This window comes from Tachypleus tridentatus, chromosome 13 (assembly GCF_004210375.1).
Source record: "Tachypleus tridentatus isolate NWPU-2018 chromosome 13, ASM421037v1, whole genome shotgun sequence".
Taxonomy (NCBI): domain Eukaryota; kingdom Metazoa; phylum Arthropoda; class Merostomata; order Xiphosura; family Limulidae; genus Tachypleus; species Tachypleus tridentatus.
In genome coordinates, this window is record NC_134837.1 from 123,678,036 (window position 1) to 123,696,654 (window position 18,619).

The window sequence follows — 18,619 nt, forward strand, 5'->3', positions numbered from 1 at the left end:
CTCTGGTCTTACACTGCTAAATTAGGGACAGCTAGCACAGATAGTTCTCGTGTAGCTTTGTGCGAAGTTCAAAAACAAACAAATAAACAAATAAATTTGTTTCTAACAATGATTAGAACTGTGAAACGTTACTGAATACACAGTGTAGGTTAACGACCAGAAATATAAAACATTATACGATATGAGGGGTGGACAGGGAGCCAAAAAAGAAGCCTGGTCAAATACTCAAAAATCAAAATAATATGTGTATATATATAGATAAGTAAATAACTGGGTACATTAGTTAATTGCACCGGGACGGCATAACCAGGTTATCTTCACACTGACCCAGGGGTCACCAGTATTCCAGCGTCCCAATTGATCTCTGCAAGATACAAGGAGTAAGTTAACTACCAGAAGTGTAAAATATTACAAGATGCATAGTGTTAGTTAACGACCAGAAGTGTAAAATGTTACAATGCACACAGTATAAGTTAACGACCTGAAGTGTAAAATATTACAAAATACATAGTATAAGTAAACTACCAAAAATGTAGAATATTACGAGATACACAGTGTAAGTTAACGAGAAGTGTAAAATATTACAAGATACATAGAGTAAGTTAACAGGTGTAAACTATTACAAGATGCATTGTGTAAGTTAACGACCAGCAGTGTAGAATATTACAAGATACATAGTGTAAATTAACGGCCAGAAATGTAAAATATTACCAGATACATAGTGTAATTTGACGACCAGGAGTGTAAAATACTACAATATACACAGTGTAAGATTACGACGAGAAGTGTGAAATATTACTAGGTGCATAGTGTAAGTTAACGACCAGAAGTGTAAAATATTACAAGATACACAGTGTAAGTTAACGATGGGAAGTCTAAAATATTACATAGTGTAACTTAACGACCAGAATTGTAAAATGTTACAATACACACAGTGCAATTTAACGACCAGCAGTGTAGAATGTTACAAGATACATAGTATAAGTTTACGACCAGACTGTAAAATATTACAAGATACATAGTATAAGTTAACGAGAAGTGTAAAATATTACAAGATACACAGTGTAAGATAACTACAAGTGTAAAATATTAGAAGATACATAGTGTAAGTTAACGACTAGAAATGTAAAATATTACAATACACACAGTGTAATTTAACAACCAGCAGTGGAGAATATTACAAAATACACATTATAAGTTTACGACCAGAAGTGTAAAATATTCCAAAATACATAGTATAAGTTAACTACCAGAAGTGTAAAATATTGTAATATACACAGCATAAGTTAACAACCAGCAATGTAGAATATTACAAGATGCATAGTATAAGTTAACGACCTGAACAGTGACGTCATCTTCAATTTAACTACATAGAAACTTGTCGGTTAAACGAATACAATTTATTTGTTTTCACACAGGGATTTACATTTTATTATTGATGTTAAAATATTGGAACACCTGCTGTGGTGTTACTTGTTCAGAAAAAAATATCAGAAAAGTGAACTCGCTCATACAAAACTAGCCTGTCCACCTGTATGTTAGGAATTTCTAGTATTTCCTGACCTCTCGAGTGAGTCGAGGGGACTACGGTCTTCACAGTTTGTTACGTCATCAGAAGAAGATCAAGTTACGGAATGAATGTGTCAAGAGAATAATACTGCCCTCTTTCGTGGTTTTTCCCGTCACTAATTACAAAACTCTTAACACAGAATCGATAACACTAATTACAAAACTCTTAACACAGAATTGATAACACTAATTACAAAACTTTTAACACAGAATCGATAACACTAATTACAAAACTCTTAACACAGAATTGATAACACTAATTACAAAACTCTTAACACAGAATTGATAACACTAATTACAAAACTCTTAACACAGAATCGATAACACTAATTACAAAACTCTTAACACAGAATCGATAACACTAATTACAAAACTCTTAACACAGAATTGATAACACTAATTACAAAACTCTTAACACAGAATCGATAACACTAATTACAAAACTCTTAACACAGAATTGATAACACTAATTACAAAACTTTTAACACAGAATCGATAAAAAGAAAATGGGTCAAGACCACTTATTTTCTATATAACTCCATCGGTAATTTATGGGGTTAATTGTAGTGTTTTTATTGTTTACAATCTTTCAAGAGGTTCCTGTGATATTAGGGATTCCGTAATCAGTAAATAGATGGGTACACAATTCACTTATTATATAAATAAGAGCCGATATAGGTCATGGATGTTTTAATTACATAAAGTACCACTAGGGTGTCATTATATTTGTTATTCTGTAAGTCTGCAAAGTTACTGCTGTGCCACTTGTTTTAAACGTAACGAATTCTAGAACTCAAATACTAAGTTATTCCATTTTTTAATTATTACTGTGTGTGTTGTAAAAACAAGGAAAATCTCACGTTTACGTTTCAAAATATCAACTATTTTCAGAGAAAGAAAAGACTGAAAGTGAATAAATATGCCTAACTACAAAGTGTTAAAAATAAATAGTTAAGCTTGATTTTGATGGGATGATTCAGTATGGATATGTTTAACTGTAGAGTGTTAAATATAAGAATTTAAACTTGATAATTTTGAAATGGAACATGGATGAGGAAGAAACTATAACATTATTGCATCAGAAACCAAGTATCTTACTTTAATATTCAGGTTAATAAAGTTGTTTTAGCTTTTACTGGAGGGGGGCTGTTAATACAATCGTTATACTGAGTCCTTACACGATTTATTTAACTTTTCAGGTGTTTCCCCACAGATGAGCACTAGAACTCTCGAAACAGTGAACGTGTATTTTTACCAGACGTTAGGGAACTGTCCTCTACCCATTCTATTACTTCATCATCATTACATATGTATAGATCCTGGGGATCCGGTTCCCCCACCAGAAACTATGAAAGCGCCAACATGACCCAGGAAAGTGCGAAGCCCATAAAAATAAATCGTACTCAACCTGAGGTGTTTGTGTACAGATTGATAGGAGAAAACCCCCTGACACGGATCCTAGTCACATCTCGGAAATTAGAACTGGAAGGGGCGGAAGCGTGGGAGACATTCGAAGTTTCTAGTGCAATAAAAGATTGGTTTTCCTCTAGCAGGTCGCAACTCAGCCTTCAGATTGTGTGTAGTAACTGCGACTTTGTATTTAAGTCAGTAACCAGTTCCCAGGAAATCCCCTTCTCCCACAGAGTTCCTCCTCACCTGGCCGTTCTTGAATTAGGCCTCTCGAGAAGATCTGGTCGTTCCAAACGGAATGTTCGTCACACCAGAAAATCCCCCCTGGATTGTACACGTGGTAAAAGGACCAAGAGATGTTGTCGCTACAAAATGAAAGTGTCTTTCCATAGCATCCCTCTCAAGGGGACCGGCTGGGAGTCGATAATAGAACCCAAGGAATTTGATGCATTTGTGTGCAAAGGGAAGTGTAACAAGCGGTCTAAAAGTATTCTTAATACACACGCCTTGCTCCAGAACAGGCTCCGTCGGGTCAAGAAGAGCGAGATTCCACGACTGTGCTGCACGTCCAAAAAAACGAAAACCATTGGTGGTCAAGGTGGTTGATAGTCATTTTCAACGACGACAAGGGAAGCTTGATGACATGATTGTCACAGAGTGTGGATGTGGTTAAAGGTTCTTCACTTGAGTGGACAGCCGAACCCAATATCCTTTTGCAACTTTAGGTGTACAGAAGAACCCAATATTCAACTCCAACTTTGGGTGGTCAGACAAATACAATATTATACACCAAATATGGGTGAACAAAAAACCCAATGTTCTACCCCAACTATGAGTCGATAGATAAACCAAATATACGACTACAGCTTTGTTTAATGTACCCTCCCTTCCCCGCCGCCTTTAAGCAGTTCCCTCTGCAATCCCTATAGAGTTCATCTACGTAGCTGATTATTTATAGGGTCACACTGACCAATGGCTACAATAACGACCTGCGAGTAATTTGGGGCGCGAATCATCTCTCGAATTTCAGGAACACCATTCTCCCACACTGTGACGTCACCTAGCCTGGGGGTTCTTCAACGAGGGGTAGTTCACGTAACAAAACATATTACAAACTTCACTCCACTAACATCATCTGAATCTGACTTCCTGCCTTGGGAAAACTTCACTTAAATTAATGATTATATATAACTGTAACTTTAACAAAACTAAGCTACTTTGTACTTTTTCAAATAATTACTGCTGTACAAAATTATTCTTTGGATGAGATACCTGTTTGTATCAGTATTCTTGTATAAAGTTATTTAGGGAGATGAGATATTTAGTTAAGACATTAGAACTTCGTATTCACTTTGCTTGTCATCTACATGAGATTTCATTTCTATTATTCTCCAGTTCTGGCTCTACAGAGATCTATACACCAATAGTACACAAGGAAATAACAGAAAAACAAATCGGTCCAGAATGAAGAAAAACGATTTGGAAAAGCGCTTTCTAGAGGACTACACGATAATCAGTTTCTTTCTTTGTTTTGTTGTTAAGCATAAAGCTACGCAATGAGCTATCTGTGTTGCTTCCACCACGGGTATTCCAACCCAATTTTTAGCATTATAGGCCCTCAGTATTACATCTGATTCACTAGAGGGCGCACTTAAATTTAAAATAATTAACAAGGATGTTCCATAAAACTGAAGGTGCTACACCTGGCAGCCATGGTTGTCAACCCTACACAGCATTTCAAACCAACCTGATTTCTGTCACTATAACTACTACTACACTTAATGCTGTGATGGAAATATGTTGTTGTTTTCATAAAGTTTATGAAAAGTTCAACTTCCAACAGCATTGCCCTCGTCACTAAACAATACTACAGTGATTAATCCTGACAGATGAAACCTTATATAAAGACCTGAGTAGCCACAATGAGCGGAAAGCGTCAAGTTTAATCACGTATTTGACTTTTAATTTAGCGATAAACTTCGGTCATTAGTCTACGCGATTGAAGCTTTATATAAGATACATGATCGATCAGGATACTCAAATGATTAATTTGTTGAGTGTTACTTAACTCCAAATACACTAAATATGTTTGATTTACGTGATCTTGGTATTTCTGGCATGTCACGCTGGCGGAGTCTGCAAGGGCTATAAGCGCTCTAATTAGCACAGAAAATTACAAAGAGGCTTACAAAGGTCGTTTCTGCAACACTCAGTACCGATTTCAGAAACTTGCGACCCCACATACTGCCTGTTGTCCACGCCCTTCACTTAACTTCTCGTAATGACATTTGATTCACAAAACAGTGAAACATCAAAGAGTCAGTATTTGGTCTTATTGTAGATAATAAAAATATAACACAAGTGTAAAGTGGAATTAAATAAATATCTCTTATATTGGTTAATAAATAAACCATTAAATACGATGCTTTATCTCAATCTGGTTATGTAACAGCGACAAAAAAAAACACCAAGTAATAATAATCTCAAGTGAGTAGATGTATAAATTGTCCATATTTCTGGACAGTTAAACTAAGTCAGATTTATAAACTGTTCATTTTCTGGACAGTTACAGTAAGCCAGATATTTTTGTTGAAAAACTAATGCAATACATACAAACTGAAAAACATGAGTGTCTGTGAATTTGTTATTAACTGAGGAAGTTTGCCTATTGTTTAATTAATATGAATAAATAACCAAGGTAACACATAGATACGACCGTTAGAAATCCCGAAGAAACAGGTCAGGCTAATCTTCGTGTGTGGTCGAGTTTACTCACTTCGGGTAGGTGTGCTGACGTCATCAAACCCCGCCTCTTATACCACAGAAAAAGAAAATGGGAATAACATACGCAAAAAACTTAGCAGGTTTGTTACTAAGTGAAGGTTTCTCTTCGCCGTATTCCACGTATTCAGGACCTGAACCTTTAAGCTGACTTTACTGCTGATCGTAATGCGTTTAAAAGAAGAAACAGTTGCTCTAAAAATACAACAAAGAGAAGCTAACAGAAAACATCATTTACCACTTTTGATATTTCTGTGTTTATATTTACAGAAAATTATGTAAAGGACACAACTATACACATGTTAGTAAAGTAGTAATTTAAGGTATTTGAAGAAAATTGAACCATCACAGAATGTCAATGCAGGTTTATACTTTTACAGTAAACAGTTAAGTCAGTAAGTTGTATTGTGACATGCTTAAAGGGTATTACTTAATTAAGGGTATTGGTTAGTTTAATGGCATATAAGGCTAAAAATCGAATTTCAATACCTGCGGAATACAGCTCATTGTTTGACTTTGTTCATGACACCAAAGAAATGACAACAACAACAAAAGAACAAATATGATTCTTCTTGTTGTTCACCATAATAGACTATCTATGGTTTGCCCACTGCTGGACTCGAAACACGAGTTTTAATGTCATATACCTTCAAGTGTATTGCTGAGCGAGCGCGTGATGAGATTAAGCATATCAAAGTGAAATAACCTGAGGCCTAGAGCTTCTGACCCAATGAAACGGTTGGAAGTATTGGACACTTATTTTCTGTTACCTTCATCAAAACTTCTATTCATGACAGAAACATGTTATCTGGCAATGACTCAAGAATGTTGTTTTTAAAACCTACAATAGAGTTTTCCCTATTTTGAGCCGAGTTCTCTGACCCGAATGTTAAGATATCTAAATAAGATAAACGTTATTTACACACACAAAAGAAAGAAGAACATCTCAAGAACAAAAATGTATTTAAAAATATTCTGAAAAAAACCACAACAACATTGCAGAAAATGGTTTCTGTATATTTCCAGACACTGCTTTTTATGGTTTTTGTTGAATACGAAGAGCTACACAACGAGCTTTTTGTACTCTGCTCACCATGGATATCAAGATAGTTTCTATTATTCAGAGGCATGGGTTGGCCCTTGTGGTAGAGAGTTGAATCTCGAGGTTGTGAATCAGGTTCATATCAAGGCGACACGATAAAATACTATTCTCACTGTGGTTGTGTTATAAGACAGACAATCAGTTCCGTATTGTGGGTGGTATGCAGAGGCTTGAAGGATTCGCGGCTCGGGCCCATAGGCGAGGGAATTTTGTTCGTTTCAGTATAATATCAATCATAGCTTTCGATTCTGATTCTACATTCAAACCAATTTTCCTTATTTCCTGACCTCAGACAATGAAACATTGGTCAAGGTCTGCGCCCAAAAGGTTTGAATTTTAAACACTTTATGCGTAAGCCTATTACAGACGGACATTTCTGTCTGCTAAAGGTGAGTATAGATGTATGTTTCTCTTTGTTTTTGTTTTTTTTCTTAATTTCGTGAAAATATACGCATACATTATTTGTGTTCTGTTTCTCGCCGCTCGGACGTTCGTATCACTAATTATTCCTAAAATTTAACCGCAGCACTTTATTAAATTTTGAACTAGTTCCTACTCCAACCGTCGATGACTGAAATTCAGTTACCGAATCAAACTCATCACCTTAGTGCCAAGGGGCTTCTTACCAGTAAAACATTAATTCACATCTCCCAAAGAAGTTATAAAATTAAAAAAAAAAAAACAGATAATTTTCCAATAATCAAAGTATGAAATATTTTGCAATTCTGAAGGGAAAAATTCACACACATAGGAATACACACATCAAATCTCATTTGATCTCCCTTGATACATGCTCGCCCTTTCAGCTGTGGGGGCGTTATAACGTTACGGTTAATCTCACTATTCGTTGGTAAAAGAGTAACCCAAGAGTTGGCGGTGGGTGGTGACGACTAGCTGCCTTCCCTTTAGTCTTACACTGCTAAATTAGGGACGGCTAACGCAGACAGCCCTTGTGTAGCTTTGCACGAAATTCAAAATCAAACAAAACCCTTGATACAAAGCAGACATACAAAGTAAAAAAACCAAAGCTCGTTCAGACAAAAATACAACTGATTAACTATCACGAACCTACAGATAAATATATCCCCTGACTATTAATTTGTGCACAACATTTCTAATAATGAATTCAAGAATACATATCACATAAATTCTAACTATTAAAAATTTCATTCATAATAGATTATACCCATAACGAATTCCATGCATATTACATCATCATCCATAACTAATTCTATAAAATGTTTCCATATTAGATTCTACCCAAGATAAAATATCACCTCTAACAAGTTATTAACGTAACAACGCGTCACTCCTAACAGATTCTTGCCATAACATAATAGTGTTAGGTTGCCATCCTTTGTTTCGTTTCTACTTTATAATTTTCCATGAAATTGTATTTATATTGTATTTAGATGGGGTAAGAACGTAGCGCCCTTTATACTATATTTTAGCGGGCACATGCATTTTACAGAACAAATTAGTCTAGATATTACTAACATTCGTAAAATACCTTTGCAGACGAAAACAATCGCGTGAAATTTTTGGCTGTAACGTGGTATGAAATTACCCTACTTTGGTAGGCCTTGCGCATTTAATTACACATCATATAAACTGACATTTTAAAGTTTTACGTCGCGAGACTAACATTTTGTCACTGACAGAGTTGATACCCAGCAAACAACTAAACAACCTATTTTAACATTTTCCAACGTACCTGTTGGAAGTATCAGGAAAAAAAAATTATGAAGCAGAAAATCTGTAAAGGAAAAACTATTCCAAATTTTTTCATGGCTCTTTTTTTACAGTTGCTGTGCAAATACATATCACTATGATCAAAATTTATAACATATAAAATCAAATTAATATCTCAACATGCTGTTAAGTTTAAACTTGCCTAAACGCAACACTAATATTCATATATATGCAAATTAATTGAAACAAATCGTCATTTTACAATACTTTCAGCATGGCGGCCGGTGTAGGCTCGCTGAACCCGCTGATTTCCTCTAATAGTCATTTTTCACACAGACGGCATCATTAGCTGTGTTTTGCAGTACGGTCGATCTATTTTTGGAATATATGACGAAAATTTTAGGAATATTAAATACGTCATTCGAAATTGCGTTAGAAGGGCAAGGATCAGTCAAAAAACAACTTCTTACCAACTCAATGAAGAAAAAACGGTATCAATGGGGTCTGAAATACAAGAACTGGACGCAAGAACAATGGAGGAATGTGTTATTCAGTGACGAGACTCATTTCTTCGTACAGGATCAAAGAAGTCTGCATGTTCGCAGATCTCAAGGTGAGAAACTTCGAGAATCTCACATTAATCAGTTCGTAAAACATCCCTTGAAGAAGATGTTTTGGGGCTTTTTCAGCTACTATGTCGTCGGAGGCTTACATATTATAGAAGTTATGATGCGAGAACCACAGTACATCGAAGAGTTGCAGAGAAGAGTCGTTCCAGAATTGAAAAAGAGATTTCCAGATGGATCTGGCATTTTTCAACAAGATCTGGCTCCGTGCCACACATCGAAACTTGTGAAGAATTTTATGACTACAACGCGAATAAAGGTGCTGGACTGGCCTGGAAACTCTCCAGACTTAAATCCTATTGAAAATCTTTGAGCTATTTGTAAAGAAAGACTTCGGGGAAAAGACTGTACTACGAAAGATAAGCTAATTGAGGCCATAATTGATGTGTGGTACCGCGATCCAAATATTAGTAAAGATTGCAGTCAACTCGTGGATTCGATGCCAAAGCGAATTAATGATCTTCTGAAAAATAAAGGCGGTCATATCATGTATTAATTTGTGAGTAATTTTTGGATTATCAGAAATAAAACGCAAAAAATTGAAAAAATCGTAATTTTCAGTCTTGTTTCAATTAATTTGCACAAGGGTGTACCTAGTTTACATGGCTGCCATTTTTTTCCAACGTCCTGAAGGCCCTCTGTAGAGAACGAATCAAATTAACACAAATATATATATTTTAGTACCTCATTTTTAAATGTAAAATAATTAACACAAAGAAGATAAATTTGTAGAAAAATACACAAAGCTGGAAACATAAAATTGATATTACGACTAACTTTTGTTACTTTTTTATAATTTTATTACATTGCTATACAATTGTGAGTTTTTGTTGTATCACTTTTCACTGCCCTCGCTAGTACAGCGGTACGTCTCCGCATTTACAACGCTAAAATTAGGGGTTCGATTCCCCTCGGTGGGCTGAGCATATAGCCCTTTGTGGCTTTGCTATATGAAAAAAGAAAGAAACACTTTTTACTTTATTGGTAAGGGGCTTTAGGTCTGTTGAAGCCTAATAACAGATTTATAAAGATGAAGACAAACAATATTTAAATATGTCACATAAAAATCTATTTTTTTATTTTTTCAAAAACATGTAATTGTGCGTTAGGCGTTGCAAAACTAAAATATCCTATATTTGTAACTTTTTGCAGAGTTAGACATTTATTTTTCTATTCTCTAATAGTTTCAGTTAAGTTTCCCTTTCTCTAGGCTCGGTATGGCCAGGTAGGGTAAGCGTTCGACTCGTAATCTGAAGTTCGTGGGTTCGAATCCCCCGTCGCACCAAACATGCTTGCACTTTTAACCGTGGTGGCGTTATAATGTGATGGTCAATTCCACTATTCGTTGGTAAAAGAGTAGCCCAAGAGTTGGCGATGACTAGCTGCCTTCCCTTTGCTAAATTAGGGACAGCTAGCGCAGATAGTACTCGTGTAGCTTTGCGCGAAATTCAAGAAAACAAATCAAATCTTTTCTCGGCACATGACATATAACACAAGTGCCATCTCTTGATGATACATGTTATTACTCGATTGTTACATAAGCTTTAATAAAATACGACCTTTCCACAACATATTATTACTATGATGTTAACATTTAAGAGTAGCATCTTTTAATAACCATTGTTACCACTTTGTAAGCTTCAAAATCGTCATCTTCAAACGATAAACGTTATATATATTAACTTTAGTAGTACTTTTTCTGACGAGCCTGATTACCACTCTGAGTAGGCTTTAATGGCGCCATCTTTTAACAACACATATTATTGAACTTTAGCAACACTGTATTATAGTATACATTTACTCCTTTCTGTTTTAATATAACGTTGACGGATAATGGTTTTTCCTTTGACGTATTTTCATTTATTACAAGTCGACGCAAATTTGTAACTTCTACTGACGTATCATATATAAACTTTTTTAGAATTTAAAACTGCAGTCTTAAAAGTAATACATTAAAACATCAAACAAAATTTCTAATGAAATGTTACACCCAACAATTTACATTAGAAATGGACCTAATAATCTTCTTGTTAACTGTAGACAGGGAATCCCATGGAGTTTTATGTAAATATATAAACTACGAATCAACCTTTTTTTATGTGGGTAAAGTTAAATTAAAAAAATAACTCGTTTTAACATTTTGAAATGCATCAGTGGATAGGTTAATCCTTAAGTTAGATTTACTAAGCCAGGGTGATTCTGAGCTGGCACCACAAAGAGGTGATATATACTGGAGGTACTTTTCTTCCAGCCTTAAGAATCGATTAATCCAAAACACAAAGTTTTCCAATGCTTTTGTTAAAACTGTGTTTCTCTTAGAAAGTGTTTTAACATTTGGTCACTTAAGTTTGTAATGTGTTTTTCATCTGCAATGTCAAGAATATTTGACCAAGAAATCCTTTGAATTTTCAGTAGAAAAGGGAAATGTCTTATGTAGCATGCATACATATATATATATTGCATCTATGTATGGAATTTTGTCAGTTTAAAGTATTTATATAGTGACTGGGTGCTTGAACATAGAAATTTTCATAACAAGCTCCATCCACCCAAGTAACACAGTAAAAGTGGTTATCCATATGTAGTGTCTGGGCCAACCCTGGAGTGATAAATATGTCCTCAGTTCGATGGATATAATGTTCTTTTACCCACATAGTCAATCCCAAAGCTATGGTCGGTTAATTTGTGAACACTAAAGCACAAACAAAACTTCTTTTGTTCACTCTATTCAAATACAAGAGATGTTTGAGAACTAATCATAAGACTTAAAAAAAAAAGTGTTCTGATGATAAACAAATAAGATGGGGTGACACATACTCTTACAACACTTAGCACAAAATTGCTTTTATTTGTGAAATAACTCGTTATGTACAGAATGAATTAGCTGTTGAAGTAAGTCCACTCTCTCTCTCTCTATTTGGCTGAGTATTAGATTCTCTTTGCTAAAACAAAGGATTAGGTTGTATGAGGATTTTCTTTGTAGTCAAAAGCTAAAGAGCTTGTAACACTCTTATGATTTTCTGCAATAGATATAAAACTTCCTTCCACAAGTTGGTACAAACCATACTACTGACTGATGGTATTTTTTCAGATACTTGAGGCACACCCTACCAGTAACTTATATTACACTTCATCACCAACATTCGTTTCTCTTCATTTAACTGCTACAACAGCTCCTTCAAACTTGTCTTCTTCCTGTTCACCTTCTGAAGACTTTGGACATTTTGGTAGTGGATTTGTGTAATCCCAACCGTGGCCTAGACTGGGGGTGCTGGTGATGTTGTTGGGGCTGGCAGGAATCATGTTTTGGTACCAGTATCTGTTCTCTTCTAAGGTATCCAAAATCTCCTGAGCATCAGGATGGACAAGATCAGCCCAAGTTTCCCACAATGGATGAACAAAATAGTCAATAAATTCAATCTGTAGAGTAAAAAACAAACGTCACTGAAACAGAAAATTAAATAAATGCAATAACTAAATACATTAACAAGACAAATGAATTAGTAATAGTTACTTAATAGTATCAAGATAAATAAACAGGTGAACCAATGTCAGTGGAGGTAGTTTTAACATAATAAAACAATAGAGCCAATAATGGTTGGGTGATAATATTAATATAGCAAAACAAGATACCCAACAAGAGTACATGGATAACAAATTACGAGAGCTAATGAGAATGAGCTGGTAATATTAGAACACTAAAACTCAGCTAGTATAAGAGATTAAGTTAAAGAGTTAGGTTCTGGTGTCATAACATGCAGTGAGAGTTTGTGGTCTAAATCATATTGCTACAAATATCCAGATATACTACATTGACTACTAGTGGGTATTAAACAATAAGAATAACATCTGTTTAATTATGGTAAGAAAAGAGACCTTGACATGGATATACACATTCAGTCAAACCTTGACATGGATATACGCATTCAGTCAAACCTTGACACGGATATACGCATTCAGTCAAACCTTGACACGGATATACGCATTCAGTCAAACCTTGACACGGATATACGCATTCAGTCAAACCTTGACACGGATATACGCATTCAGTCAAACCTTGACACGGATATACCCATTCAGTCAAACCTTGACACGGATATACGCATTCAGTCAAACCTGACACGGATATACGCATTCAGTCAAACCTTGACATGGATATACCCATTCAGTCAAACCTTGACACGGATATACGCATTCAGTCAAACCTTGACACGGATATACGCATTCAGTCAAACCTTGACATGGATATACGCATTCAGTCAAACCTTGACACGGATATACCCATTCAGTCAAACCTTGACACGGATATACGCATTCAGTCAAACCTTGACACGGATATACGCATTCAGTCAAACCTTGACATGGATATACGCATTCAGTCAAACCTTGACATGGATATACGCATTTAGTCAAACCTTGACATGGATATACGCATTCAGTCAAACCTTGACATGGATATACACATTCAGTCAAACCTTGACATGGATATACACATTCAGTCAAACCTTGACATGGATATACGCATTCAGTCAAACCTTGACATGAATATACGCATTCAGTCAAACCTTGACATGGATATACGCATTCAGTCAAACCTTGACATGGATATACGCATTCAGTCAAACCTTGACATGGATATACACATTCAGTCAAACCTTGACATGGATATACGCATTCAGTCAAACCTTGACATGGATATACGCATTCAGTCAAACCTTGACATGAATATACACATTCAGTCAAACCTTGACATGGATATACGCATTCAGTCAAACCTTGACATGGATATACGCATTCAGTCAAACCTTGACATGGATATACGCATTCAGTCAAACCTTGACATGGATATACACATTCAGTCAAACCTTGACATGGATATACACATTTAGTCAAACCTTGACATGGATATACACATTCAGTCAAACCTTGACGTGGATATACACATTCAGTCAAACTTTACCTGGGATTTCTCAACATTGGTGTTGTAGCGGTCACACATGGGGCTAATGTCTAATCCTTGTTTTCGTTCTTTGTCACCTTGCTGGTAAAACTCCTCCATGAGAAGATCTACCCACTTCTTATACAGCTCTAAATGTTTTGTTGGATTACTGAGGTCAGAGCAATGGATCATGTTCTGAAGGACCTGTACAGGTACCATAGAAACCTATAACTTTCAGTCAAACTATTATAGATAAGTTGATCCAGTTAAGATGTAAATTTCAAAATAGGCTGTTTTTAATTACTATAAAATACAATCCAAGTTTATGATGGTGTATTACATTCTTCAAAAACCAAACAGTTAGTACAAAAAAACCCAACAAAATCATGTTAAATAGAGATAAAATAATTATGTTTGTGTGAAATTAACATTATAAATCTATCATTTATTTCCCACAAGTCATTGCCCAAAAGGAACTTCTTTCAATATCAGAACACTTTATTTAAATTGTAACTTTTAAAAGTATTATAGTATATGTATATAAACAGTGTTTCAGGTAATATTTTATCTCTCTTGTTCCCTAGCCCAAGTAACAAGTTCTGGTATTGAACAAAAGGCTCACTGTCAGTGACTCATGAGAGACAATGCATATATCTACAATACCAATTTTACATACCTCTGATTTTGAATAGAAAATGGATAAAGTAACAGGAAGGGGGACACACACCTGCAGTTTATGTGGATTTTATCAAATCCTTTAGGTCCTTTGGTTTCTATTGATCTACCAGCTCTAGTTGTTTAAATATAAACAGTTAGTACAGAATGTGAGCATCCTATAATGTCATCATGAGCAGGAAGAAATTAGATAATTTTATGTCAAGACTTAGAACTTTACATAAGTGAATTTACATCTTAAAAATTAAACTTATGAAGATGAAACTTGTTAACCTACTAGCAATTCGTAATTCTCAAATTAATGACTTGTCTTGTTTTGTCTTCAAACCAGGACTTAGGACCTAATTACTCTAATCTTTTATATCACTCATTACCAGTGTGGTTTAGATATTAACATCATATTAAGTCATTTTATGTTTTAATTAAGATGATCTATTGTAAAATCTGGACTAAATATGGATAAAACACAAACAAAAAGAATAGTAATAAGTGCAAAGCTAATTGTTTTATGTGTGTGTATGTGTGATACATACATCATTAATAACCAATAAAACGTGGACCTATAAGTAATTTGGTTCAGAAATATTGAAAGATACTCCTTTACTTATGAAACACTGCAATACAGGTTTTATTTTGTCCTTGTTGTAAAGTGTGTTACAATACTTCAGTTAGAAGTTGAAGAGTAAAGTATTTAACTTACTTGAATCCTTTCTGTATAGTGGTTCAGAGCAACGACACCTGTCCCTGCAACCTTCTTTGTTTCCACCATCATTTTCAAATCAGCAAGAAGACTCGTGTGCTTTGACATGTCAGTGGCCAAAACCTGTGTGGGGTAAAATCAGGGAAACCACAATAAAAATATCTGTTTCTCAAATGTCCCATAAATAAACCAACAAAAATTTTGTTCATCCCAAAGTCTTTCAACCGAACAGGATATTTTACTCTTTCTCAAGAATATGTTCTGCTTAAAGAGAAAAAGAAACGGAATAACATTGTATTCACTAACATCATAAACATATATAAAAACTGCTAAAACTAAGATTATACTGTTTATTTATCTCTCCCCATCCATTCTTTTCCACCCATCTATAATTATTTTTATCTGTCTATCTTATTTCATCCTCTAAAAGTTGTTAAACAACAAGACTATAAAGGTTTCCTAAAAAAAACATATACTGTGCAAGGAAAAACTGCAGTTAACATTTATAAAACTTCTATAATACTTAGACTTATGTACCACCATGAAAACACAGTAACCATACTACATAACCCTTTATTACAGCAGCCTCAAACAACAATATGTTGACAAAACTCAAAACTGTTACACTTATTTCACTGTTAATAATGAGAATGATACATTCAGAGATTTCTTACCATGTCTGTTACAATCTTCCTGAATGACTGCTGCTGTTTCCTGTTCAACGTATTTAAAATATTACAGTTTTCATCTTGCAATAGTTTGAAAGTAACTGATAACGAGTGGTTCTCTAGAACAGCCTTATCATTATACATCACTGCTAGTTCAGAAACTGTAAAAGAAAAAATAAACAGTATTTCTATATGTTTGTCCAAACAAAGACAGGTAATAAAAATAGCGAAACCATAAAGTTTATATCACTTTAGTTAAACCAATGTGACTGACCAATGCTTATTATATTTTCAAAACCTGTTAATTTAACAAGATTAAACTGTGTGTGTTGAGTTCAAAAGAAGGTAAATCAACATGACTGACTAGTACTGTAACTAGATTCATATATCAATACTGGTAAATAAACATGACCGACTAGTACTGTAACTAGATTCATATATCAATACTGGTAAATCAACATGACCGACTAGTACTGTAACTAGATTCATATATCAATACTGGTAAATCAACATGACCGACTAGTACTGCAACTATATTCATATATCAATACTGGTAAATCAACATGACTGACTAGTACTGTAACTAGGTTCATATATCAATACTGGTAAATCAACATGACTGAGTAGTACTGTAACTAGATTCATATATCAATACTGGTAAATCAACATGACCGACTAGTACTGTAACTAGATTCATATATCAATACTGGTAAATCCACATGACCGACTAGTACTGCAACTATATTCATATATCAATACTGGTAAATCAACATGACTGACTAGTACTGTAACTAGATTCATATATCAATACTGGTAAATCAACATGACTGAGTAGTACTGTAACTAGATTCATATATCAATACTGGTAAATAAACATGACCGACTAGTACTGTAACTAGATTCATATATCAATACTGGTAAATCAACATGACCGACTAGTACTGTAACTAGATTCATATATCAATACTGGTAAATCAACATGACCGACTAGTACTGCAACTATATTCATATATCAAAACTGGTAAATCAACATGACTGACTAGTACTGTAACTAGATTCATATATCAATACTGGTAAATCAACATGACTGACTAGTACTGTAACTAGATTCATATATCAATACTGGTAAATCAACATGACTGAGTAGTACTGTAACTAGATTCATATATCAAAACTGGTAAATCAACATGACTGAGTAGTACTGTAACTAGATTCATATATCAATATTGGTAAGTCAACATGACCGACTAGTACTGCAACTATATTCATATATCAAAACTGGTAAATCAACATGACTGAGTAGTACTGTAACTAGATTCATATATCAATATTGGTAAGTCAACATGACCGACTAGTACTGCAACTATATTCATATATCAAAACTGGTAAATCAACATGACTGAGTAGTACTGTAACTAGATTCATATATCAATATTGGTAAGTCAACATGACCGACTAGTACTGCAACTATATTCATATATCAAAACTGGTAAATCAACATGACTGAGTAGTACTGTAACTAGATTCATATATCAAAACTGGTAAATCAACATGACTGAGTAGTACTGTAACTAGATTCATATATCAATACTGGTAAATCAACATGACTGAGTAGTACTGTAACTAGATTCATATATCAAAACTGGTAAATCAACATGACTGAGTAGTACTGTAACTAGATTCATATATCAAAACTGGTAAATCAACATGACTGAGTACTACTGTAACTAGATTCATATATCAATACTGGTAAATCAACATGACTGACTAGTACTGTAACTAGATTCATATATCAATACTGGTAAATCAACATGACTGACTAGTACTGTAACTAGATTCATATATCAATACTGGTAAATCAACATGACTGAGTAGTACTGTAACTAGATTCATATATCAATACTGGTAAATCAACATGACTGACTAGTACTGTAACTAGATTCATATATCAATACTGGTAAATCAACATGACTGACTAGTACTGTAACTAGATTCATATATCAAAACTGGTAAATCAACATGACTGACTAGTACTGTAACTAGATTCATATATCAAAACTGGTAAATCAACATGACTGACTAGTACTGTAACTAGATTCATATATCAATACTGGTAAATCAACATGACTGACTAGTACTGTAACTAGATTCATATATCAATACTGGTAAATCAACATGACTGACTAGTACTGTAACTAGATTCATATATCAAAACTGGTAAATCAACATGACTGACTGGTACTGTAACTAGATTCATATATCAATACTGGTAAATCAACATGACTGACTAGTACCGTAACTAGATTCATATATCAATACTGGTAAATCAACATGACTGAGTAGTACTGCAACTAGATTCATATATCAATACTGGTAAATCAACATGACTGACTAGTACTGTAACTAGATTCATATATCAATACTGGTAAATCAACATGACTGAGTAGTACTGTAACT

General features: G+C 34.4%; 2 protein-coding genes across 8 annotated transcripts in view; one reads left to right on the top strand and one right to left on the bottom strand.

The window, feature by feature from the left end:
- The first annotated feature begins 2,931 nt into the window (after positions 1 to 2,931).
- Positions 2,932 to 3,585, top strand: LOC143236278 (bone morphogenetic protein 4-like). Its single transcript, XM_076474550.1, has one exon. The coding sequence runs from the start codon at positions 2,932 to 2,934 to the stop codon at positions 3,583 to 3,585; it is 654 nt and encodes a 217-aa protein (XP_076330665.1).
- An 8,423-nt stretch (positions 3,586 to 12,008) lies between these two features.
- Positions 12,009 to 18,619, bottom strand: part of LOC143237975 (3',5'-cyclic-AMP phosphodiesterase 4B-like) — a 38,233-nt gene continuing 31,622 nt past the window's right edge. For 4 of the 7 annotated variants that reach the window (XM_076477800.1, XM_076477798.1, XM_076477803.1 and 1 more), the window contains 4 exons: positions 16,169 to 16,323; positions 15,495 to 15,617; positions 14,141 to 14,344; positions 12,009 to 12,600 (listed from right to left, as the gene is read on the bottom strand). In XM_076477800.1, coding sequence (XP_076333915.1) covers positions 12,334 to 12,600; positions 14,141 to 14,344; positions 15,495 to 15,617; positions 16,169 to 16,323 — 749 coding nt within the window. In that variant the 3' untranslated portion in view covers positions 12,009 to 12,333. The remainder of the gene's footprint in view (positions 12,601 to 14,140; positions 14,345 to 15,494; positions 15,618 to 16,168; positions 16,324 to 18,619) is intronic. The other 3 variants (XM_076477799.1, XM_076477804.1, XM_076477802.1) reach the window with 1 other exon arrangement.